At 36.9% G+C, this 25259-nt stretch overlaps 2 protein-coding genes across 3 annotated transcripts in view; one reads left to right on the top strand and one right to left on the bottom strand.

The window, feature by feature from the left end:
• The window catches only part of LOC150099094 (chitin synthase chs-2-like), a 162347-nt gene that overhangs the window by 92140 nt on the left and 44948 nt on the right, over nt 1-25259 (bottom strand). Inside the window, exons 4-5 of the mRNA XM_090405809.1 lie at nt 14522-14675; nt 2858-3068 (exon numbers count right to left, since the gene is read on the bottom strand). Coding sequence (XP_090261935.1) covers nt 2858-3068; nt 14522-14675 — 365 coding nt within the window. The remainder of the gene's footprint in view (nt 1-2857; nt 3069-14521; nt 14676-25259) is intronic.
• The window catches only part of gwl (serine/threonine-protein kinase greatwall), a 524263-nt gene that overhangs the window by 473845 nt on the left and 25159 nt on the right, over nt 1-25259 (top strand). The window lies entirely within an intron of this gene.

Below are 25259 nucleotides of genomic sequence, written 5' to 3'. Positions count from 1 at the left end.
TGCAAGCAAGCTAGAGAGATAGCATCCAAGTTGTTAAGATATAACTAATGATACATTGTTGTTGGGAAAAAAAAACCTTACTATTCATAGTTGAGCTTTCTTTATTCTCGTAGACAATCTTATACGTTGGTATTGCATTACTAAATCACTTAGGAATTGACAACGTAGATAAGAATATAAATTAAATTACACTTTAATAAATATTTCGGCAATGTCACATTGCCATCTTGAAAAGGAACTTACAAAAAAGGCACGTGCATGTAGGCACTACAACACAGTAACTGAGAATGAAGTGATGAAGCTATTTGTTCTCCTAAAAGTCCTGATGGTACCCCCTAGCGGGCTATGTAGGCCTCCCAAATTTGGGGCAGTCATACAACCAAAGTTGTTGAGGTTTGGAGAGTTTCTTAGGGCTGAGGCTGATTCCACGAATAGTCTTTCGAATTTGTATTTGCTACAGTGCATTACTGTAGCTTTCTTTCACCGTATTCTGTGGCATGTATCCAGAGCATGGTCTGCAACACCAGAGTGGCTGTACTTGTGAAAATGGATGTAGTCCTTGTGTTTCGAAATTCTGATATTCGCTGTCCTGCCTGTTTGGCCAAAGTAAGACAGTTTACAGCTGCAAGGGACCTGGTATACACCATGTAGGTCTAGGGGAAGTGGTTGGTCTTTAGCGGAGCGGATAAGGGATGCCAATTTTCTGTATTGTCTGTAACAGGAGGTCAAGTCATGTTTTTTTAAGATTTTGTTTAAATAAACATTCAAATGTAAAATGCCTTCTGTGGATGAAGGTATATGCATGGGGATTATGCTCATTATGGGGAGGGAGTACATTTTGGCCCATGTTCATATAGATCAGGCTTAACATATTTAGTAGCAGATGAAATATTACTGTTCCAGAAGAATTGAAATCAGCTTTCTTACCACACAACAAAACTTTAATTCTATGTTTACCAGGTGCTCTGCAAATGCCATCTCTCATATTTTGGACAAACTAACCAATCTAAAGAGAACAGATTTCAGGGACACCAACACTAATGGAAATCTTGCTCACTCAGCATGGAGTCCGCACAAATCATTTTAAATTTGAATGTAAATTCAAAGACAGTTCTGAAGCATTATTGCTTTGATCAAACCTTAATCAAAATGATTGTTTGCCCTTACCAAAAGTTTGGGAATTTCTTGTTCTCAGCAGCTGTAAAAAAAAAAATAATAATAAATAAGCTTTTTAACATTATACAGTTGACTCTCACTATTGCAAACTTGTAGGAACCACTGGAATAATTTGTTATAGTGTATAGTCTTCAGCAAGGACTTTGTAGCAGTTTGTTCCATTGAGAAAGTTTGTTATAATGGCATTTGCTATTTACAATGAAAGTCTACTCTATCATTAGTTATGTCATAACAAGTCAGATGAAATCCATTATCTCTGTCTTATTACACTGATGATAGCCCATTATTTACAGACTAAAATACTTGATGCATTTTAGGATAATTATCATCACTTGATACTTCTCTAGTGCCGTAGTTGTTAAGATTTTGCAGAAACTGGTGAGAACTCATATACAGAATTGGGTAGATGAGGGAAATATTATTTATGCAGGCCATCATGCATTTGTTAAAGAGCACTCTTGTTTTAGTAATCTAGTAACCTTTTACAATAGAGTAACAAGAACAGTGAATGAGAGTAAAAGCATACAGTGCCATTATTTTGGATTTTTCACAGGCATTTGACAGGGTGCTAATTGACAACTTGATTTTTAAGTTGCAACATATGGGTTTGGATATTAGGTTAATGGATTGGATTCATAATCGGCTCTCTGGTAGTTATCAGAGAGTTATATGTGGGAGCAGTATCAAGTAGTAAGGAAGTGTGGAACTCCACTTGTAATATTTTACAAGTGGAGTTCCACAGAGTTCAGTACTTGGACCACTGCTGTTTAATCTTTATGTCAATGATAAACTGTCACTACAGTAAAGGGAGATTGCAGTTGTTTGCTGATGGTGTGAAGCCTGGGAGAGTTATTAGTAATAGTACTGATGTTTTGACTCTTCAAGAGGATTTGAATAGGCTGGAAGGTTGACAAACGAATGGGGATGTCAGTTTAATGCAAGTAAATGTAAGGTTTTAAAATTTGGAATCCTCAGACGGGATAATTCATACTCACTTGGTGGTGTTATATTGGAAGAAGTGGAGGAAGCAAGGGATCTCAGGGTGATTGTGGATAGAGGTTTGAAGACATCTTCAAGACATCTCAGAGAATTTGCTGCAATATTGAGGAGGATATTCACTGCAAGAGATAAAAGTATGGTGGTTCCATTGTATAAAGCTTTGATCAGACCAAATCTGGATTTCTGTGCTCAGATCTGGTCACTAGGATTTGAAGGGAAAATGAAGTAACCTTGGAAAGGGTGCAGAAACAGATAACAAAAATGATATTAGGACTGTACAATGTTGATTATGATGACAGACTGAAGCATGAAGACTGCAGAGTTTGGTGGATGGAAGATGGGGGAGGGGAATATGATCAAGATATCTAAGCTGTTGAAGGGTTATTATCATGCTAACACTGAGGAGATTTTTCATGTGGTAGAACGAGGGGAAGGAACAACGATAAGGGGCTACCCCTGAAGTTGCAAAACGGAGTAGTGAGTAAAAAGATAAGTGAGTTTTATTCATGGAGAATGGTAGGAGCATGGAATGCATTGCCTGTGTTGACCTCCCATGATGAGTTTTGACTCCATGGAGGTCTATATATAATAATAATATATATTTGGTTATTAACATTATGGATAAAATGAAAACATCCTGCAGGAATGTTACAATATAACGAACATACTACAAAAAAATTACCATTTCCAATTGGATGAATACGTCCACATGCTGCTCCTAAGTTTTCATCTTTCTTCATTAAATCTACAAGCAGTTGTACTGCTTTCGGTTGAAAGTTGATATCACCATCTAATGCTAAGATATAAATGTTCATTGACAAAATATCTCTTTTACTTGCAGACATCGGAAGTTCCATTACATTGTAACCCAAGAGATAGTACATGTACATCACCTGCACAAAAAAGTGTACTCATTTTACTATCTTTGATAGAAATAATAAATTCATATTTCAGAAACCTTTACAGACATGATTATTTCTTAAAATTCAGTTTCATGCTTATCGAGTATAGTGGATTTCTGCACATCTTTGCTTAAGACCAAAAAGACTTTGCAGTAAGTGAATTTCATGATCAGTGGTTAATGTGGACTAGTTTTACCCCCCTTTTGATAAATTATCTTAATGTTACTCTCTGTTGTTATTATAATGATACATTATACAGAAGATGTATAACAAAGAATATGTAAAAACACTTTTGTCACTTTTGTTTTTACATGGGTGGACTGAAAGGTTCTCAGCCTCAACCAAAGATGGCAAAACCATTGTCACATTTCTTTTTTTTGGTACATCTGTCATAAACATCAGTGTGAAATTGCAAGTCATTCTATCAAGTAGTTTTTTTTATACAGCTGTCTGAAGCAAAAGTGTTGTCTGTATCCATTGAAATGGATAAAATTAACTATCATGCAGTTATAAAATTCTTTGTAAAAGAAGGTTTAATGCAAAAAGAAATTCATTCGAAGTTCATAAAAGTTTATGGGCACTCTTCTCCTTCATTTTCGACAATTAAGAAATGGGCTGGCGAATTTAAACGTGGCCATACCAGCCTTGAAGATGATCCACGTGAAGGACATCCAAAAAGTGTAACAACACCAGAAATCACTGATCAAGGGCACGATATGGTATTGTATGACAGGCAAGTCAAAGTGCATGAAATTGTTGAGACTATAGGCATTTCAAAAGAACGTGTAGGATATATTTTGCATAAAAAATTGCAAATGAAAAAGTTTCAACAAGATGGGTGCGCACTTGCATGAAAATCTCTGAACAGTGCTTGGAGGATTTTGATAAGAATAAAACTGATTTTATTCTTCTTAAAATAATAGACTTGGATTCACCATTACACACCAGAATCCAAACAGCAGTCAAAAGAGTGGACAGACCGGTTGTTCAGCACCAAAGAAGGCAAAATCAGTTCCATCAGCAATAAAGATCATGGCATCGGTGTTTTGGGATGCTAAAGGCATTTTGTTTATTAATTATCTTGAAAAGGATAAAACAATAACCGGGAATATTATTCCGATCTTTTAACCAGACTAGATGAAAAAATTCATGAGAAAAGATTTGGTTTGCAGAAGAAAAAATCATCTTTCATCAGGACAATGCACCTGCCCACAAAGGTGTTTTGGCAATGGAAAAATTAAGGGATCTACACTACAAATTGTTGGAACATCCACCCTATTCCTCAAATTTGGCTCCCTCTGACTTCTATCTCTTCCCAAAACTAACTCTTCTTCGCTGGTCAGTGTTTTTCTTTGAATCAAGAGGTGATTGCAGCTGTAGAGGGATATTTTGCAGATGTTACTGAGAACCACTACAGGGATGGGATAATGTCGCTGAAGCATAGTTGGAATAAATGTATCAGTCTTAAAGGAGATTATGTTGAAAAATAAAAATAATTTTGAAATGATAAATTCGTTTTTTCATTTTAGGCCAAGAACTTTTCAGATCACCCACATACATGAAAATATGAATCTTAAATTATAATTAAGATTTTTTTAAAAATCGGAAAATGTAGCATTTTTTTTTCTTTGATAACTGTTTGAAAAGAGAAATATAATTAACATATACAACAATTATTAAGTTGGGAGAAAAAATGTTTTCTTTGATAATCTGTTCTAAACCAAAAGAACCCCATCAATGAAACCACACCTATGGTGAAACAAGCAAGACATATTTCACGTAAGAGAAAATCAATTCTTGAATTCCACAAAGTTACTTGAACACTTTTGCTGGGGATAGGGTTTGCGGTACTTCTTTTTTGAGGGTGAAAGTCAGATAGCTTTTCCAATCTCCCGAGGTCATCAGTGCGCAACAGAGTTATGTCTTTCACAGCTAACATGACATTGTACGCTATGAATGCAACCTCTTGATAAAGTATTATGTGGAAAAAAAAGTGCAATGAAACATTCTACTTTTTTGTGCCACTGACACTATATCTTGTTATATTACATAATACAAAATGAAAAACAAGATTTATTCTTACTCTTTGACTAATTGGAAACAAAAACAAATCCCTAATATATAAATATGCAAAAAAGGGCTGAAAATTCTGTGGGTGTGAAAGAATACACCAAGTGCATATTTCTGTTTATTAGTTATTTTATGTCACGACATCTTATGTGTTCACTGCTTACACTCATTACGCACCTACATTATTTAACCTTCTGACCCTTGGAATATATTTAGACATTGCTTCTACCAGATAGTTCTTGAATACCATCCAAGCAGCACTGATCTCCTTTCCAGCCAATTCCTCATTTTATGTTTCCTGAGCTTCCCATAATCAGCAGCCTTGTAGTTACACATATATCCTTTTTCTCACAGAAGTCCTTACACTGTTGGCATCCACCCAGGTGATCGCTACATAGTTACTCTCACCAACAGGAGGATGATTTCACACGTCATTTATAATACTATCCTCTGATGATGAAAAGTTTATTTTTCACTTGGTTAGATTATAATTAATTTAGTTTAATCCTTTATCCAATTGTGAGAAAACAAAGTTTGCACCTGAAAATTTCTTCAGGACTGGGGTAAGGTAGTACAACACTGGCCAACTCGTAACCAAGCTAACATTTTCAGGCGCAAACTTTGTTTGCTCACACTTGGATAAAGGATTAAACTAAATTTATTATATCCTCTGATGAAATGATCAAATCCAAGACCCTCAAATTCTAATGTACCCTCTCTTACATACTGCCTGAAGTTGTTGTCCCTTAAAAACTAAAGAAATTTATTTTCTTTACTTCCAGTTGCTATCTCATAATTAAAATCACCCATGATAATCACCCTTTTCCTATTTTTTTGGCTAATTTGCTGGTCACTACTCTACACATTACCAGGTGTAATGTGTAGAGTAGCAACATCCAACAAAGTATTTCATGCTATTCACCTCTGTCTCACACCATACTGCCGGAAAACCATTACCACTATTTCTCCCTTGCATCTCTACTTTGTATGGACGTAACACTTTTTCTATCATCAACAGCACTTCACCTCCCTTTTTACCATATATATCTTCACAAAATACCCAGAGGGAGTGCCCTATGCTGGTTGGACCCTTTCTGCTATCAAGCAATAAGAATTGTAACTGGATCATTTCAATAGTCTCAATGATTCCTAACCTATACATTGAAGCAAATGAATCTTGTCACTTCAGTCTCTACAGCTGACTCTGCTATATGCTACCAAAATAATAACCCCTGCTGGACCATCCCATGTGGTCATTTATTTTTTGTCCAAGTTGGGTGAAACTGTACATCAAAACCACCATATTATACTTTGGTTTGTGAACAAAAGCTCTCTTACAAACTTTAGATATTGAAGTTGACAACATTGCACAGATGCCATTAAATATATTACTGCCATGGCATTCATATATACCACCATGCAGCTTTTCTTTCTTCTGGCTACTCAAATACTTCATCCTTCCTGCTCCCTACTAAAATAGCTCTTTCAAGCGCACAGACTGGAATACTCTGATTTTGTGCCTCATGGTTCACAGATGGTTCAAAATCAGAGGATCTAAATGGGAGTTTCTGCTGTCTTTCCAGACAGCATAATGTCTGCTCAGATCCCATTGGAATCTATCAACTTTGCTGTGAGAGAGCTACATGCAATAGACACTGCCATAAACTACATAAGATTGCAATGCTACCTAATGTGCATTTATTTATTTTTTTTATAAGATGAGGGCCCAGTCCCAATAAATTTACTCGTAAATACCTTTCCAATTTTTTTTAAAGTTCGTACATTAAACTAACATAAGTACTAATAATTAATTATGGCATAATCATAAAGAATATTAGTACACTTATGCATATGCTGTGGCATGTTGACAAATATAAAATTACATCAATCACTGGACTAATGAAATCTTGTAGCATATTGTAGTTTCCTCAGGCCAACACATTGTTACAGTAAACAAACCCACACTCGTGTTTAAAATATTGTACAAGATTACTTTCCCTGCTACGATAAAAAGTTATTTTCGTATCTTGCTCCAGTAAGTTTTTTTCATTTAATCTTGAAGCTAACAATTCCGATGATTCCTTTGATAGGCCCAAATCTCTTACTAAGTCATTCAATTCCGCTTGAGTAAAACGTTGCGGTCCAGAACTAGAAATTAAATTTTCATTGTCTAAATCAATATCTGGGTCTTGCTCCTCAAGAACATCTGGCATATCCCGATCGTGTGATCATTCTCAAGTAAAGTAAGTCCTTTATAAATTGGCACAGCTATTTCATTGGAATGAGCAACTGGCCGAATTGCTGAGTCGAGATTTGGATACACAATTTTTTTCTTATTCTTCTTATTATAACCAGAAGTCTGAACTAAACAAAAATAGCAATCATCTACGTAATTTTTCGGTTCACGCCAAATCATTGGAATGCCAAAAGCTAATTTTTGGCGTTTTTCCTTGCTCCATTGTCGTAAATTTTCTACACATGACTTACACACTTTATTTGGAGCCCATGACTTATCCTGATCTGCAATTTTTATGTCAAAGTATGCAAAGTACACTTTCTTAATGAAATCAGTGATATTTGTCCTTTGACTGGGAACAGTAAAGCTGCCACAAATGTAGCAGAAGGAATCTACACTGTTGACACAATTTCGAGTAGTAGACATTATGTATTTTCTTCACTGCCGACTAACATGCAATTAACAAGACAAAAAAAAACCAGAGACTTTATTGAAACGTTATAAGCGCTCCTCATACTTTCACGATCGATTAACGATTGACTGATTTCGATCGTTCTTTGTCCGCTATGACGCATATAGCATTCATTTGTTTTAGGCAGTTGTCATCTCCTACTTTTCATCACCTAAATGTATTAGGTCGGTTATCGGCCTCTCTCACATTCAAAGCGCCAGTACGTGCCGTTGCAGGTTCTTATGCACTTATTCGTTTACTAACAAGCGAGAGCAATGAGCGCTCCGATTCTGATCTGTGCACCGCTTTGAATAATAGGCTATATCTTCGAGAATTTTTCGAATTTCTTGATAAAAAGTTAGGAACAGATTTTTAAAAGTACATACTTTCAGAAAATAATATTCAAAAATCGATTTTTTTGATCCTCTAAATAGTACTGCCTCCTTAAAACTATCAAAAACTTACAAATTAGCAAAAAGAAAATGCCAGGAAAAACCTGACGTGATAGAGAAAAATGGGTTTGATATTTGAAATCGGCGCACCCAAATTAGTAAAAAACAAGTGTCAGATCATAATCAACAGGGAAAAAAATTTTTTTTGTTGGCCAGTGTTATTTCTTCAGTCCACTGCATTTCAGTTCAGTGTACCTGTTTTGTGAGATGAAAAATCTAGTTTCTGTAATGAAATGCTGATGAAATAACTATTTAATCTGATACCTTCATATGAGACTGGATAATGGGCAATGAGCGCCAAAAAGAGGTTTATCATCTTCAGATGAAAAATCTCTTAAAGATTCTTCACATCTTTAACAGGATTCGAACTTTGCAGTTAAAGTGCACTGTTGTTGTTGTTAGATTGGAAGGGATTTCTTAACATGAAAATCACAGCAATGAAGATTAATCAGTTAATGTGTCTTACTATATTTACAATTAATGACATCACTCCATTACAATTTAGCTAATAAATGGCTACAGATATTTCACTACCATAGTATCATCAGTGTTGGTGAAGGTACTGTGAAGAAAACTCCTGATATCTCCAGGACAGTAAAATGCTGCTCTCAGTTTGTAGACTGGGAAAAGCATTGGGGAGGGGAGCAACATTTGCTCTCATATGCCAGTCCCAAAGCATCTGGAAGGCTCCTCTGACCCTCAAGATATTTTCCCTACTATGTTTTATCCTACGCCAGGATATATTTCTCATTAGTGACTAAATTTTTTCAGGTTATTCGTGATCAATATGCCAACTGGAGGTGCATTTAGAGTTTGTGATATATGCATTTACACACTAAAACCGGTCTGCTCTTCAACATTGATTGTATTGCATAACCATAAAGAATTCCTTTACTTAAACAAGTATTTAGACTTAGGTGCTGGTTTACAATCATAATTAATTTAATGGAATAAATACAGCACAATGAAATAATTAAATGAATTAAACATTTTATTATTTCTCTGAATGATTAACCTGTTCTTTAATTAGCTCTGTGTGCTGTGTTCATTCCATTAAATTAATTATGAGTGAATTCCTTTATTTTAATAATATAACATTTTAACTACATGTTAATGTCAGGAAATAACAGAGAAAACAAACAAGTCTGCTGAATGTTCAGTTACGTAAAACCGAAAACCTCTGAGAGGATTACAGAGAATTTCCTCAAAAGAGTACTGGTATTTGAAATGAGAACATTTATGTATAAAAAAAAAAAATTCAAATACAGTATTGACAAATACACTATGAGTGGAGTTTTAACATATGACTTCCATGGAGTCAGAGACTCGTTGTGGGAGGTACACACGATTACACACAAAGTTCATCCAATATGTGCCTTAAACTGATTCAATGCGTCTACATTCACAATACACTCAGAGAATGCATTCCATTAATCAACAACTCTCCATGAAAAGAACTTGCTCACCACTTCTCTGCTGACACCCTCCTTATACAGTTTCCAGGAATGGCCTCTTGTTCTACCCCTCCCCTCTCTGATTCTATGAAAAATCTCTTCCATGTCAACCTGATAACCCCTGACTAGCTTATATGTCTCAATCATATACCCGCTCCTCCTATTCACAAGGCTTTGCAATTTACATTCTCTCAATTTGTCTTCATATTCTGTTCAAAAGATCACTGACCACTTTCTAACATATCCTCCTCCTCACTATTAAAACCAGGTGACCAAATCTGTGCACAATAATCCATATGATGCCTGATTAAGGTCTTATACAATGGAAACATAACTTTATTTCTGCACATCAACATCCTCTGCATTATTGCCATTATCCAATGTAATGACTTCACAACTTCTCCAATGTAGCCACTGAATTTCAGGTCTTTTTCACTACCATTACCAGATCTTTTATCTCCTCTATCTCCATTATAGTTTCCCCACCAAGTATATCCTTTGCATTCCATTGTTGCTTACCAAATTTCAAAACCTCATGCTTTGCAACGTTGAACTGATAGTTCCACTTACCTGTCCATTCATACAATCTATTCAAGCACTCCTGTAGGGCCATAATATCTGCTTGATGCTGCACTGCAATCCCCAATTTTGTATCATCTAAAACAGTTGCATATCACCAGTTAAACCCATACCAATATCATTAATATACAAACTGAACAACAATGGCCCCAGTACAGATCCCATGCAGCACACCACTAGACTTCCCCCCTTTCCTTCAGGATACTGCACCCCATATACAGCTGTCTTATATCTATCTGACAGCCAGTGATAGATCCAACTCACTATTCTGTTATCCAATTCCATCCATTTCAGTTTATTTGACAGCTTGTCATGTGGCAGTCTAGCAAAAGCTTTTGCAAAATCTAAATTTACCACTGTATATGCATCTCCCTTGTCCAAGACATTATTATTATTAACATCTGACCTCCATGGAGTTAGAGACTCATCATGGGAGGGACACACTGTTGCACATAATGCTCATCCAACCGTGCTTTAAACTGATTCAACGTGTCTATTCACATTTCTCACCTTGTTATAGTACATAAGTAAATTGGTAACACGATTCCCCTTTAACAAACACATGCTGACAACCACAGAGAATTGCTGTTATCAATCTATTTCTGCATCCTAGTTCTCACCAATTTAGGGGCTAATTCTTCACGCTTTCTTATTACTTCTTCTTATTAATAAAGAAGTAATAATTTCTTTATTACTTCTTTCTCATTACTTGAGAAAGAAGTAGTATTTATTTGTTAATAAATGCATGCATTTATAAGCATTCCACTTAGGCTTTTATTTTTGTAGATAGAAGACGTCTTAAGCTTGCGCGGCAATAATTGGGCTTTGCGTTGTTTATCGAAGGCTAATGCTTGCTCGGTCGTCTCACCCTATTGCTTAAACACAGGCCATACGCAGTCAAAGTAGCTCTAACCAGTGAGCTTCAGCCAGCCTTTACAAGTCTGTGTGATGTTTAAGTGAACTGCTTTGCGGGGGACTGTGTATGTAAACTGCTGCATTTATTAGTTTTCTGTTAATTTTGAGGCGCTAAGATGGATACCGGACAGTCATTAGAAGTGTGTGTTATTGACAGTTTATTAAGAAATCCCTTTTCCCAGATGAGTGTTCAGAAGAAAAGTGATATTGTAAAGAACAGCAAGCCATGCCTGTCATGTGGCAGGCATGGCTTGCTTTTCAGGCATGCCAGATTTAAAAACTCATCACAAGGAAAAAAAACAGAGAATATGTTTGCTCGTTCAGTGAGGATCAGTACAAGAATATCCACTGGTTAGCAGGATCGAAGAAATTGCATAAGTTGTTTTGTTGGCCTTGTCTAGTGATAATGGAGTGTGGTGCAAAAGCGGTTTTAGCAACTTAAACACTTTGACATTGTCTATTACCAGGCACAAAAAATCTGCTAACCATATTAAGTGTTTTCTTCAATTAAACAGCTCGGAAGAGCAAGAATTGATCATCAGCTTGATGAACAGAAACGTGTCAGTGATGCATAATGAAAAGGTGAAAAAAAAATCACGAAATGCTTAATAGACGTTGTCCCTTACTTATAAAAGCAAGAGCTACCTTTTCGTGGTCATGACGAGTCCCTGATGTCTGCAAACAGAGGAAATGATGTACAACTTCTTGATCTAATAAATCAGTATGATCCCCTTTTGGCAACTCATTTGAAGGAGTCCTTTGTTTTTAGAGGTACATCTTCAGCCATTCAGAACGACTTGATTGCTGCAATTACCTCAGTAGTTATGAGGTAATAAAGAAAGAGATCGTACAAATGGACTTTGTGGCACTAATTATGGATGAAACTTCTGACATCATAAACAAGTCTCAGCTTTTGACTGTTCTTCATTACATTGACGGCAACAATGAAGTTCACGAAAGATTTCTGGGTTTCACTGATGTGATCACTCCGCTGCAGCACTTTTCGAACACATAAGTGCAGTTCTGAAGGAGTAGAAGTGTGAGAAAAAACTTGTGGTGCAGACATATGATGGTGCTGCTGTCTTAGCCAGTCAAGTGAGTGGTTTAAACAAACAGATTCAAGAACAGTATCCATGCCCGGCTTTCGTGCATTGTTACAGCCATTTACTGAATTTAACACTACAGCAATCTGCTTCCAACATCAAAGAGTGTACAGTGTTCTTTCAAACTATGTTGGGTCTTACTGCTTTCTTCTCAAAGTCTACAAAGTGGACAGCTGCTCTTAAGAACTTTCTTGGAAGGAAACTGCCCACTGCAGCGCCAACGAGATGGAACTTCACTTCACGTATTGTGAACACTGTGAAAGAGAATTATGGCATGATAGAGGCATTCTTTCAACACATTTTGGATGCTCCAGATGACTGGGACAGTGACACAGTTTTGAAAGCGCAAGGTTTTTTTAACTTTCTTACAAAGTTTAACACTCGATTTCTACTGGTAGTATTTTCTCATTTCCTGATGTTGTCTTTAAAATTTTGCAAATCAAATCTCTAGATATAAGGTACTGTGCCAAAACAATTGAAGAATTCTCTTTAAATATTCAGACTATGAGAGAGGAAGATTTCATGAGTATTTATGACAATGTTACATGTGATATTAATGTTTGTGAAGGGAAACCAAGTCATAAGAGACGTCATATGTGTGATGACTCAGAAGAGTTAAGATTTAAGCGTCTTTTCAATGAAATCCTGGACAACAACATGTTACAAATTCGAGAGTGCTTCAAATCTATTGCAAATTTTCAGTTCTTTTCTCTCCTTAATTGTGATTTTTTTGAAAACTACAGAAATAAATTCCCTGATAGTGATGTAACATATCTGCAAAAAGCCTATGGATCATTATTCGATACAGTTCGCTTAAAGACTAAACTAAGTGTAATGTACGCATCATCTGAATTCAAAGACAGAAGCATTTCAGACTTGATGAATTTCATGCCCACGGGTATTCCTGCCACGACAACCTCCACGGCCTCTCATTCTTCCTCTCTCTTGCCTTCGACTCTTTTTATAATCCTCTCTAAATTAATATCATAAAAAAAACCTCAGTAGCTTAAATATCTCTACCATGTCACCTCTTTTCCTCCTATCTACCAAACTCTGCAATGCACATTTCTTCAATCTCTCTCTCTCTCCAAAGCCATCATTTCATAGTCCTGATATTATCTTAGTTACTCTTCCCTGGGTTCTCTCCAATGTTCCCATCAGATTGAAAACCAGGTGACCAAATCTGAGCGCAGTAGTCCAAGTGTGGCCTGACCCATGCTTTATACAGTGGCACAACTACTTCCTCATCCCTACTTATCATAGCAGCACTAAGATGTGCAGTCTTTGCAACACTTGCAATGTGCCCTCTAAACTTCAGTCTATTGTCAACCACCACTCCCAAATCTCTAATCTAATCACTTCCTGCAGTACAGAACCATCAATACAGTACATAGCCTTATATTTCTGCACTCCAAAATGTAACACCTTGCACTTACTAATAAATTACAGCCCCACTCATCTGTCCAAGTGAAAAGTCTATTCAAATCTTTCTGAAGGGACTTAACATCAGCAAACAAATGAAGCTCGCCAGTGAGTCCAAATGATATTTCATTTATAAATAAGTTAAACACAGCAGGGGCAAAGAACAGGACTCTGGGGCACACCACTGGTTACCCACCTTTATTATTATTATTATCCCAAGACCCCATGGATTCAAAGACTCATCTAGGAGGTCCTTTTATCACACAGCTCATCATACTGTGCCTTCGACACACTCAAATTCTCTGCAGACACCACACTCTCAGGCAAGGCATTCCAATCATTCACAGCTCTGCATGCAAAAAACGTGCTTCTCACACCCTCTTTATTACAGTTTCCAGGGATGACCTCTGGTTTTCCCAATTGATCCTATAATTTTGTTGTGTCTAATTTGTCATAAAAATTTTCAAACCAAACTTGAGTTTAGATTTTAGTGGATTTTCTAAACATCAGAATACAATCATCCTGCAATAGCTTATATCATTTTAAATGTTTTGCCAAATTTTGATGATAAAAATTATTCAATTTAAATTAAAACTGTGAGGTGGCTTGAAAATCTTAGTAATGATTCTAAATTTCATCCAGCCAGAAGGAGAAATAACACATGCAGTCAGAGAACAAAATAAAATTAACATATCAAATGTTTTAGAACAATCAAGGAACACATCTCAAAGGAAATACAATTAACAATACCATCAAACCTACCTGACTCCACCTCTTTTTATGCCGTATTAAATCTTTGTTCTTTAAATGTATGATAAATTTATTTCTGCCAGGCAAACTCCATACTAATCTTCCACCATAAGGAGTAGAGATCTTTTTAGGAGGCGAAAGGTGTGTATCTGTTTGATGGACTTTACTAAAGAATACAAAACAAAAGTGATTGCCTAGATGCTGAAACTGGAATAGGTTATAAATAGTTGCAACTACAAATAGCACTGCACTCAACAAATTACTGATGTAGAAAGTTTTTTCCCACTTGGTTAGACTATAATAAATTTAGTTTAATCCTTTATCCAAGTGTAAGCAAACAAATGTGCAAACTTGGTCAGAGCTTGGTCCACATTTACTACGAGTTGCCTCAGTCCTGAAGATACTTCAGGTGCAAACTTTGTTTGCTTACACTTATAATAAAGGATTAAACTAAATTTATTAAAATTACTGATGTATTTTTTTTAACTTAACTAATAAAAATGCAGGACAAGAGGCATCTGTGTGTTAACACTTAAGTGTTTAGAGGACATCATGTTGGAGGTTTAATGGCATATTGACAACACTAAGAATGGACTAAAAACTCATTTTAATGCTTCCAATATTTCTTTTCAGTCACTGAGACCCTCTACAAATTATTGTTTCTCAAATTTTGAGAAGTTTTATGCATCCATATTTGTTTAAATTAGGTTGATTTCTGAGTGCTGCAGCAGATTCCAAAAATTGATTTTGCATGAAAAATTGAATATGCAGCAACACTCAGAAATCAACCTAATTTAAATCAATATGGATGCATAAAACTTCCGAAAATTTGGGAAACAATTATCATCAGAGGTCCCAATTTATATCCTAAGCTGCCCACAAATGCCCATAGAGGACACACCACCTAGATAGGACTATAGAGTCACCCACTTGCTTCACTGATTATCGTGTTGTCTGTGAGTGTGCTACAAGTGTCATATCTAATAGTTTTTCTCTGGCACATCTGACTGAATCAAACCACCTAGGTCTTGGTCTTCCATGGGGTATTTTTACTCCCTGAAGGTTTTTTAGTGCTGCCAATACTCCATTAAACTGCCAACACAAGAGACATCTGAATTTACAACAAACATGTAAAACAAAATACATCATCATCAATGTCCTGATATGTGCCTTCAAGGGGTGTACAGGATGCTATGACAGTACAACATTATTATTATTGTTGTTCCGGGCAAGCTTATTCCACTCATTCACCACTCTCCAAGTAAAAAACCTAGCTCTAACACCCTTGTCAACCATGCTCTTGCCCAGCTTCCATTCATGGCCCCTAGTCCTCCCACCACCAGTCATATTTTCAAAAATATCTTCTGATCAATCTTATAGAAACCCTTCAGTAATTTGAATGTCTCAATCATATCACCTCTCCTTCGCCTATCGCCCAATGTCTGCAACCCACAAATCTTCAACCTATTCTCATAAGGTTCATTCCACAAATCTGCTATCATCTTGGTCACTCGTCTCTGGATTCTCTCCACTTCCTCCCCATCACGAAGAAACCCTGGTGCCCATAACTGGGCACAGTAGTCAAGATGGGGTCTTATCAAAGCTCGATACAGAGGAACAACAACTTGTTTGTCTCTGCATGTTAAAGTATTTTTCAGAAGCCAAGTGATTTGGTGAGCTGTTTTAGTCACTTTTGCAATGTGCCCCCTAAACTTCAATTCCCTATCCACCAACACTCCCAAATCCCTGGCCTCATCAATCTCCTGGAGTACGGTTCCACCAATGCGATATACTGCTGCTATTCTTTTCACCCCAAAGTGCATAACCTTACACTTTGACACATTAAATTGACATCCATTTTTCCTAGCCCAGTCCTCCAAACTATCCAAATCATCCTGTAAAATATTGACATCCTGTGCACTCATAATTGCTCTACCCAACTTTGCATCATCAGCAAACAAGAGTGAACACTTCCTCTCAAATCCTTTCCTATATCATTAATGAACAAATTGAAAAGCAGTGGTCCAAGAAAAGAGCCCTGTGGCACTCCACTAGTCACAAGCCATCTTTTAGACTCCACTCCTGAATAAACCACTCTCTGGTATCTCTCCTTCAACTACCTTCCTATCCATCTCACCAACCCTATATCTATCCCCATCTGCTCCAGTTTACTGATTAGGGTTCTATGTGGTATCCTATCAAAAGCCTTGGCAAGGTCCAGTAGTATTACTGTAAACCCATCACCCCTATCCAGTTCAGCCGTCACTGTGTTATAAAACGTGAGCAAGTTACTGAGGTATGATCTACCCTTCACAAAACCATGTTGTCCCCCATACAATATTCCATTTTCATCTATCCAATCCTGTATTCTTTTCTTGACTAATTTCTCTAAGACCTTAACAATGATTCCTGATATGCTAATCGGTCGGTAATTTACAACAGCAGTCTTGGAACCACCTTTATGCAGTGGAACTATTTTCCCTTCTTTCCACCCCCTCGGGACTAACCCAGACCCGAGACTCAAATTAAACAAAATGGTCAAGGGTACTGACAATTCTTTAGCTGCTTCTCGTACAACACGAGCCAGTATACCATCCAATCCCACAGATGTATTGACATTGAGGTTATGCAATAGACTACTCACCTCCACTTCATTCACCACAATTCCCGTATAATCTACTGGTACATTCGTTTCTGCAATGTCACCACCTGGATGATATATTCTTGCAATGTGCTCACTCAGTAACTCAACTATATCAACTGATTCAGTTACCTCCCTACCATCGGCATTCTTTAAAATCATTCTGCCATGTACATTTTTCCTTTTACTTGCTACATATCTAAAAAACTGTTTAGGATTCTCTTTAACCTGCATGGCCAATGTTCTTTCGTAATCCTTTTTTGCTTTTCTTACCACACTCGTTACCCTTCTGGCCTGCGTTTTATACCGTTCGTGTGCCTGCCAGTCACCTTTCTCCTTAAATTCCCTCCATAGTTGTTTCTTTTTTTGCAGCTCAAGCTTAATGGTGTTATTCATCCATTTAACCCCTAGTTGATTTCTTATTCGGACTCTAGGTATACAGTCAGCCATTGCTTCATGCAAACACTTCTTAACTACCTCCCATGCACTATCGACTTCTAGTCCTTGCAGTTGTACCTGCCATGGCACTGAACCAATCAAACTCCTAAGCTTGTCATACTTTCCAGCCCGTTAATTCCAAATGTACCCTGTCTTAATTGAAAATTCTACACCTTTAGCCACCTCCCAAGTCAAGACCCTATGATCACTCTCACCGATTGGTGACAATGTGGTTATATTTGTTACAGCCAAATCCTCAGATATAATTACTAGGTCAAGCACTCTCTGACCCCTGGTATTTTCCATTACATGCTGTCGCAGATAGTTATCCCTTAATAACCGCATAAAATCCAATTCCTTCCTCCCATGTGTCCTCTCCTCACTGCAATCATTAATTAATTGGGGAGTCGGGGTTCTAGGTTATATGGTGAGTGGTCGGTGTAATTTAGCGCTCGTGTAAAATTGGTGATTTCTGGTGTTTTTTGTGTGTTTTTCCTTAGAAAATTGGTTTTATAGTGTATTAGAATGATTTTTGTGTTTTTAGAGTATTTTGTGTGTCTTTATAACATATTTTATTGGGGCTGTCGCCGCTAGAGGGATTTGTAGTGTTCGTGAAAGCTCCGGATAAGATAAGTATTATTTTCAGTTATCGTTGATAAATTTATTTAATATTGCGTAGTTTTGTTTGCCTTGCATCTCTTAGTGCATCTTTTTGTGTGTTTTTGGTGTGTTATAATTTATAATTTGATAAAATACGTTGCAAGTATGGCTCCAGTACGAAGGAAAACGGCAGACAGTAATGATGATTCGCCATCTTTATCAAAGAACGGTAGTATAAAAGAGATGATTCAGTGTACTAGCTGCGAAATGTACACAGAAAATGTAGGGAGAATGAGAAATTGAAGAGTATTTCGGATCGTGAGTGTGATATTTTTGTCAAACTTCAGAATGAAGAAAATAGGGATATGACAAGAAACGGCGAGGTTGTACCAGAGAATTGTGAGAGTGTGAATGTAGAAAGTGTGAATGATAGTATTAATGGTTTTACTGAGAATAAAAAAGATGAGATAGACGCAATGAGTGAGATCACGTTGTTGAATGGTGCGATACAAAGGGCAAAACAGCAGCTATGAGCAAAAGCGTATGAGCAAAAGTCGACTGAATGAACCAGCCAATAATAAAAAGTATGACAGGAAAAATAGACGTATGAGTGTGAACATGAACAAAATGAAGGATAGAGTGCTGTATGGAGACTCGTTAGTACGAGGTGTGATAGGAGAGGATTTGACAAAATCGTACCAACCTGGTGCGACCATAAAGGATGTAACTGAGTCTATTAGAGAGCAAAAGAAAAGGGTGAAAGAAATGATTGTTGTGGCAGGTATGAATGATTTGAAAGGAGACAAAATGGAAATGATAGAAGACCTGAATGAATTGTTTGAGGTAGCAAAAGAAAAGAGTGAGAATGATTAGTCTTTTGCCACGGTATGACAGTGAAATGTTTAAAAGGAGAGCCATAATTGCGAATTACTTTATGCATGGGTTATGTATGACGAGTGGTGTGGAATTTGTGGACGTGTGGAGTGAGTTCGATGGGCGAAAGGATCTATATAAGATGGATGGCTTGCATTTGAATGGTTACGGTGTAAGAAAACTTGAGAAAGTGTTGCTGAATGTGGTGGATGTGCAAATTCAGGGAAACTAGATTTATTAAGGGGGGGAGTAGATATACAGTCCTTAGGGAGGCAGTTGAATGTAAGAATGAATATAATATGCCCGAGCAAATAAGGACAACAAATCAGAGTGGGATAGTTAATATAAGGCATCAAGGTAGGGTTGGGGCTAATGGGGGGTCTTAAATTTATGTACACTAATGCTAGGAGTATTAGGAACAAGAAGGAAGAGTTTTTGGCCATGGTTTGCACTTCCAGACCACAGGTTATTGGTATTAGTGAAACATGGCTGACTGTAGATGATATAGCTAGTGGGATTGAATGTGATGGGTATGGTGTGTTCAGGAATGACAGGGAGAATAAAATGGGGGGAGGAGTATTGTTGATGATAACTGATGAGCTGCAGCCAAGAAGAATAGAAGTTGAATTGCAGGATAGAGAAAAGAGCACATTTGAGGCCATTTGGTGTGAGATTGTGACTAGCAGAACTAAATATACAATTGGGTGCTGCTATAGACCAGGTGATGGAAAAGATGGTGGTGACAGTATGCACAAGCAAATAGAAGAAACGAATGGAAGGAGGGTGATTATTATGGGAGATTTCAACTATGGTCGCATTGATTATTAAATTTTAAAACATTATTAAGTTTACATTACTTCTAATCTCCTATCAACAATCTTCCTCCAAATTAGTCTATTATTGTAAGCATTCCAATATTGTCATATCTAATAGTTTAGTCTTCTCAGGCAAGTCTGACTGAATCAAATCACCTAGGTGAAAGTTGGCATCAAACACTTTGCCAACTTTAACTTTCTGTTTAAGGACCATATCAACGATATTATGGATCTGAGAGCTGGGTCAGAAGTAAAACACTTGAGCAAAGACAAGAGACTGCAGATATGAGAGTCCTGAGAAAGATTAGGGGCATGAACAGATGACATCAATGGCAATATCATATTAAAAACAAGGATATTAGGAAAGAACTTGACATTGTCAGCATTCAGGAATGCATTAGCAGAGCTAATCTTAGGTGGTATGGTCACTTAAACAGAATGGGAGAGGAAAGATTAGCAAAACAAGTGTTCTTTGCCAGGTTGGCAGGAAAAAGACCCAGAGGAAGACCAAGATATAGGTGGATTGATACAGTAAAGTGTCTTAGAAGACAGAAATATAAGATCTGATAATATTGTAGTCTTGACAGGTAACAGACTGATTTGTATGAAAATTATAGATAGGATGTTAGTAATAATGTAAATTTTTCATGTAGAACTATCAGGATATGATAGTTCTACATGAAATGTAGAATGATCCTTGAGGGTATATACCAGGAATTTGATGATGATAATCAAGGATATAAGGACTAGGTTATTGCATAACCTGGATACAAATTTGTCAGGGATAGATGGAATACTGGTACATTTGCTAAAGGAATATTCAGCTGAATTGGCTAGGCCTTGAACATGTTTGCATAACTTGAGTCTCAGCTCAAGAATGACATCACAGGAATGTATGATAGTTCCATTATACAAGGGTGGTGCAAACACTGATGTGGTTAAGTACTGACCTATCAGTATCTCTGGTGCGTGGTAGTGAAGATTTTAGAGTAGGTAAGAACTCGCATACAGAAATGAGTAGACAAACAAGCTATGCTCTGCAAAGGGTGGCATGAGTTTACTAAAAGAAGGTCATGTTAAAAAAAGCTTATATCTTATAACAATGTTATGGCCACGTTGGATAAAGGGAATAGACATGACGATGTTGGATTTTGCTAAGGCATTTGATAGGATACCACACCAAAGTCTGTTGCATGAACTGGAGAAAATGGGATTGGAATATAAACTCTTGACTTGGATCAGTGGACGGCTGACAGACAATATCAGAAAGTGGTATATGGCAGGTGTGAATCTGCCAGATATAAGGTGACCAGTGCTGTACCTCAGGGTTCAGCCTTTGGGCCATTGTTGTTCAGTCTATACATTCATGACATTAGGAAGGAGATGCGCAATTGTTTGCCAATGATGCAAAAATAGGCAGGGTAATCAGGGATGCTACTGATATCCAGCACTTATAAAATTATTTCAATAAGCTGGAAATTTGGGCAAACAAAAATGGCTGTGAGTTTAATGTTGGTAAATGTAAAGTTATGCACTTTGGTGTGATGAGATTTCCAGCAGCATATTATATTATATTATATTAGCAGGTTTTTGCTACAAGAAACTGGTGAGGATAGGGATCTTGGCATAATGGTAGATAGGAATTTCAAGTTCAAAGCTCACATAGCAAAAGTTGCAAATACAACTCAGAGAATAACTGTGATGTTGGAGCAAACCTTGACATGTAAGGATAAGAAGTCATTTTGCCTCTTTATAAGGCCCTTAATAAGACTGCACCTGAATTATTGTGTGCAAATTTGGTATTCCAGGTTCCAAGGGGATAAAGAAGCTGTGGAAAGAAGTGTTAGAAAGATTATATCTGAATTATGGGATTTAAATTATGAGGACAGATTGCAAATACATGGATTACTATAAACTTCTGAATGGGTGTTATAGGATATCTTCTGATGAAATTGAGGGTCTCAAATAATAATAATACATGTTAAATTAGTTCGGTAATATCTTCATGTTTCATGTTTTAATATGAATCTACCACTGACGCCACATTCTCTTCCCTAATTTTTCTCATCATCGAATTCTTGATATGTACCATAATGGAGTGTTATGATATTATGATAGAACTAAATGAAAAAATTATATCATTACTAACCTCCAATCAACAATTTTCCTTCAAATTAATCTATTATCTGTCATGACTCCACTATGATCAGATTCTTATATTTCTGTCTTCTGAGCCACTTTTTACTCTATCAATCCACCTACCTCTAGTTCTTCCTCTGGGTATTTTTTTCTGCCAACCTAACAGAGAACACTTGATTTACTAATCTTTCCTCTCCCATTCTGTTTTATAATTGTTTGCTGGCAAATTTGATTTGAAATAATATATATACTCACATGTGTGTCAATGGACAGCCCCCATGAGCAAGGTGCATCGTGCCATGTAACAAGTCACGCGTTTGTAGCCAGTATAAATTAGAGTAATATGATGCATTTCATCCAGACACAGTTGCACTGTGTCTGGATGAAATGGCTGCAAGAAGAGAATGGTGGAGTATGAAACAGGTATAGTAACAGGATGCCACATCATTAGCCTATCTGTTCACAAATTGCTGACAAATAGGGCCATCCCAGGTCAACAATCAGTGATACTGAGGTATAAGTAAAGGGAGTGAATTGCAAGTGTTACCCACAATGAACAATCCACCACACTCACAGAATGACTGTAGGGTGCTATGAAGGATAATATATAAAAACCATCATTCATTGGCCAACCCATTCAATGTGGTGTTCCGGGCATTGACCGGAACATGAATCTGTACATCACTACACTTGATTGGCCTACACAGAGTCCTGATCTCAATCCTATTGTACATCTGTGAGATGAATTGATGCATCAGGTGAGGTCAAGGGACGTCTGTCCCACAATAGTTCAAACCTCATTACATGCCTACAACAAGAATGATAGGATCACTTCAGTCATTACAGAGAAAGGAAGTCCTACATCTTATTAAGGTGGGTGCCATGGCTGTTTGTTCTTCACACTATGGTATCCATTGACTTCTTTCCAAGCAGTGTATATATTCACAGTAACAGTGTTTATTGGAAAAATGATTTGAAATGATAATAATGCCACTCTGGCTTGATGGAATTTAATGAAATCTGCATTTCAAGTGAATATTTTAATAGCAAAATGAGGCAAAACCAAATTATAAGGCTAGACTACATGTGCCAAAGTTGCTTTAGTTGTTTTTCTTACTTTTGTTAAACATTCCACCACTGTTACTAGATGAAATAATCGAATAAGAATTTCAGTTCATGATTTCAGCTCATATTCGCCTGAAATTCCTGTTATGTATTAAATTTTAGCAAGCATAGTCCCTTGTGATCTCAATAGCTGAATTCTCCAGTATGGCATCTTGTTTGGTATACTTAAATCTGATTCGGTCAAATATGGGAGAAAGATCGAAAGAAATGTCCCGTGATTGGACAGTTACCTGTGACACACCAACAAACAGATCCAAATTTGTAATGGCTGTAAATATTACGCTAGAATGCTTTCCATCTCCATCATATAAATGAGCACATCCACTTACTTTCACTCAGTAGGAACAGGTTAAAATTTTTTTACTTGGTTATAATTTAATTAAATATGCCAAGAAATGATATTCTTATTTAATCCTTTATCCAAATGTAAACAAAGTTTGTGTGTGAAGTATCTTCACAACTAGACTACTTGTATAGAGCAGATAATGAATTTACATCTTATTAAGGTGAACTGGTATGGGCACCACCATTTCGGATATGTATAATGCTATGCATTATAGGAAGGGCCACACACAGACCCATTCGAATCTTTATTAAGGTCTCATCAGTCGGAGCCAGATCCAGAAGAGATATTGAGTTTGAGTAAATGTAGAAGTCATATATTTCCCATATACAACAAGTGAAAAGGTGTATTGTCTTATTATTAAAATACTCTGAATGAGAACTAGTTGTAGAAAGTTTTTTCCTCTGTATACAGTAGCCTAGTCATTAAGATACTTCACATGTAAACTTTGTTTGGATAAAGGATTAAAAAAATAATATAATTTCTAGGCATATTTAATTAAGGTTGTAAACTACATCATCAGCTGAAGACAAATTGTCAAAATAGTGATAAAGCATGCACCAACTAATGACTATAAGCAAGAAATGCCAATGCAAAAATCAAATGCTACATTCAGCAGCCACCATGAAAACCAAATCTCAAACACTGCATGGGAAAATGCTCAGCTGCCATCTGTATGCAATCCAGTTGAGATTGCAAACCCTCAAAGAACCTTCTAAATTGACTTTATTATTAACATCTGACCTCCACAGAGTCAGAGACACTAACTTTACAAGCATACATCTTCTCATTATCAATAATGTTCATTACCATCTCCAGTTTATAAACTTTACTGCTTTTTCTGACATAAATCCAGAGATTTCAACTTATTCAAGGTACTTCCTCAATTACGCACGGTTACTAATTTCAGCAGTGGCATCTCTGCATTTACTCTGATAGGTGGTGCTAGTGCATGAAGATATATATAGTTGGTTGATGCGAGATGTTATAAAAAAATAGGTATTAGTAAGGAAGGATTTTATTGTGTTTATTTCATCACCAATACTTTGATTTTTAAGTTGGTGCTATTGGTATCTATATTGTATACAACTGTGATAAAGGATTCATCATGGCAGCCGCCAGATCTAACATGTTGCCCATTCTGCCACCATTTGAAGAGTACATTATTCATAGCATAGTTGAGGATTTCATAGCTTGCTATACACATATGGCACATATGCATCTCATGAATTAAAACTGTAGCAGGTGAGACATGAAATGTAGGCAGTGGGAAACACTGAAAGACACAAGTATTTCGATCCCAAAATGCTGCAGCAGCAGCAGAGATAGTGCATCAAAAATGGGTGAATGCTGATTTACGGATCCAGTAGCATGTTAGAGAAAGTGAAGAGAATGTGAAAGATGTACTGGATCTGACCTTGGGCAGTGTGCCAGAGGGAGATGGTTTATCTGATGACCATGGGTGTGTGTGTGTGTGAGAGTGAGTGAGTGAATGTCAATTGAAAACAAGATGTATGGAGCGATAAATAGAACTACTGAGAAAGGAGATGGAAGGCATGAAGGCTGAGTTGAGAATAGTGAATGAAGAGATTAGTAAGCTGGAGAGGTTGGCCAGGTGCGAGAAGTATGAAGTGAGAGAATGGGAGAGACAGGGGAAGAGAGAAAATTGGAGGAAGTTAACAGTGTGTGGAAGAGGGAGAGAAGGGGGGGAGGGAGAGAGAGAGAGACAATGAAAGCATAAAGAGTCGGGGATGGCAGTGAGAGAAGAATGAATGA

The sequence above is a fragment of the Typopeltis vanoorti genome, chromosome 15, assembly GCF_054136105.1.
Source record: "Typopeltis vanoorti isolate ZY-2024b chromosome 15, IOZ_Tvanoo_1.0, whole genome shotgun sequence".
In the NCBI taxonomy this organism is placed as follows: domain Eukaryota; kingdom Metazoa; phylum Arthropoda; class Arachnida; order Uropygi; family Thelyphonidae; genus Typopeltis; species Typopeltis vanoorti.
Note: the sequence above shows the minus strand (reverse complement) of the source record. Positions and strands in the feature narration are given on the sequence as shown.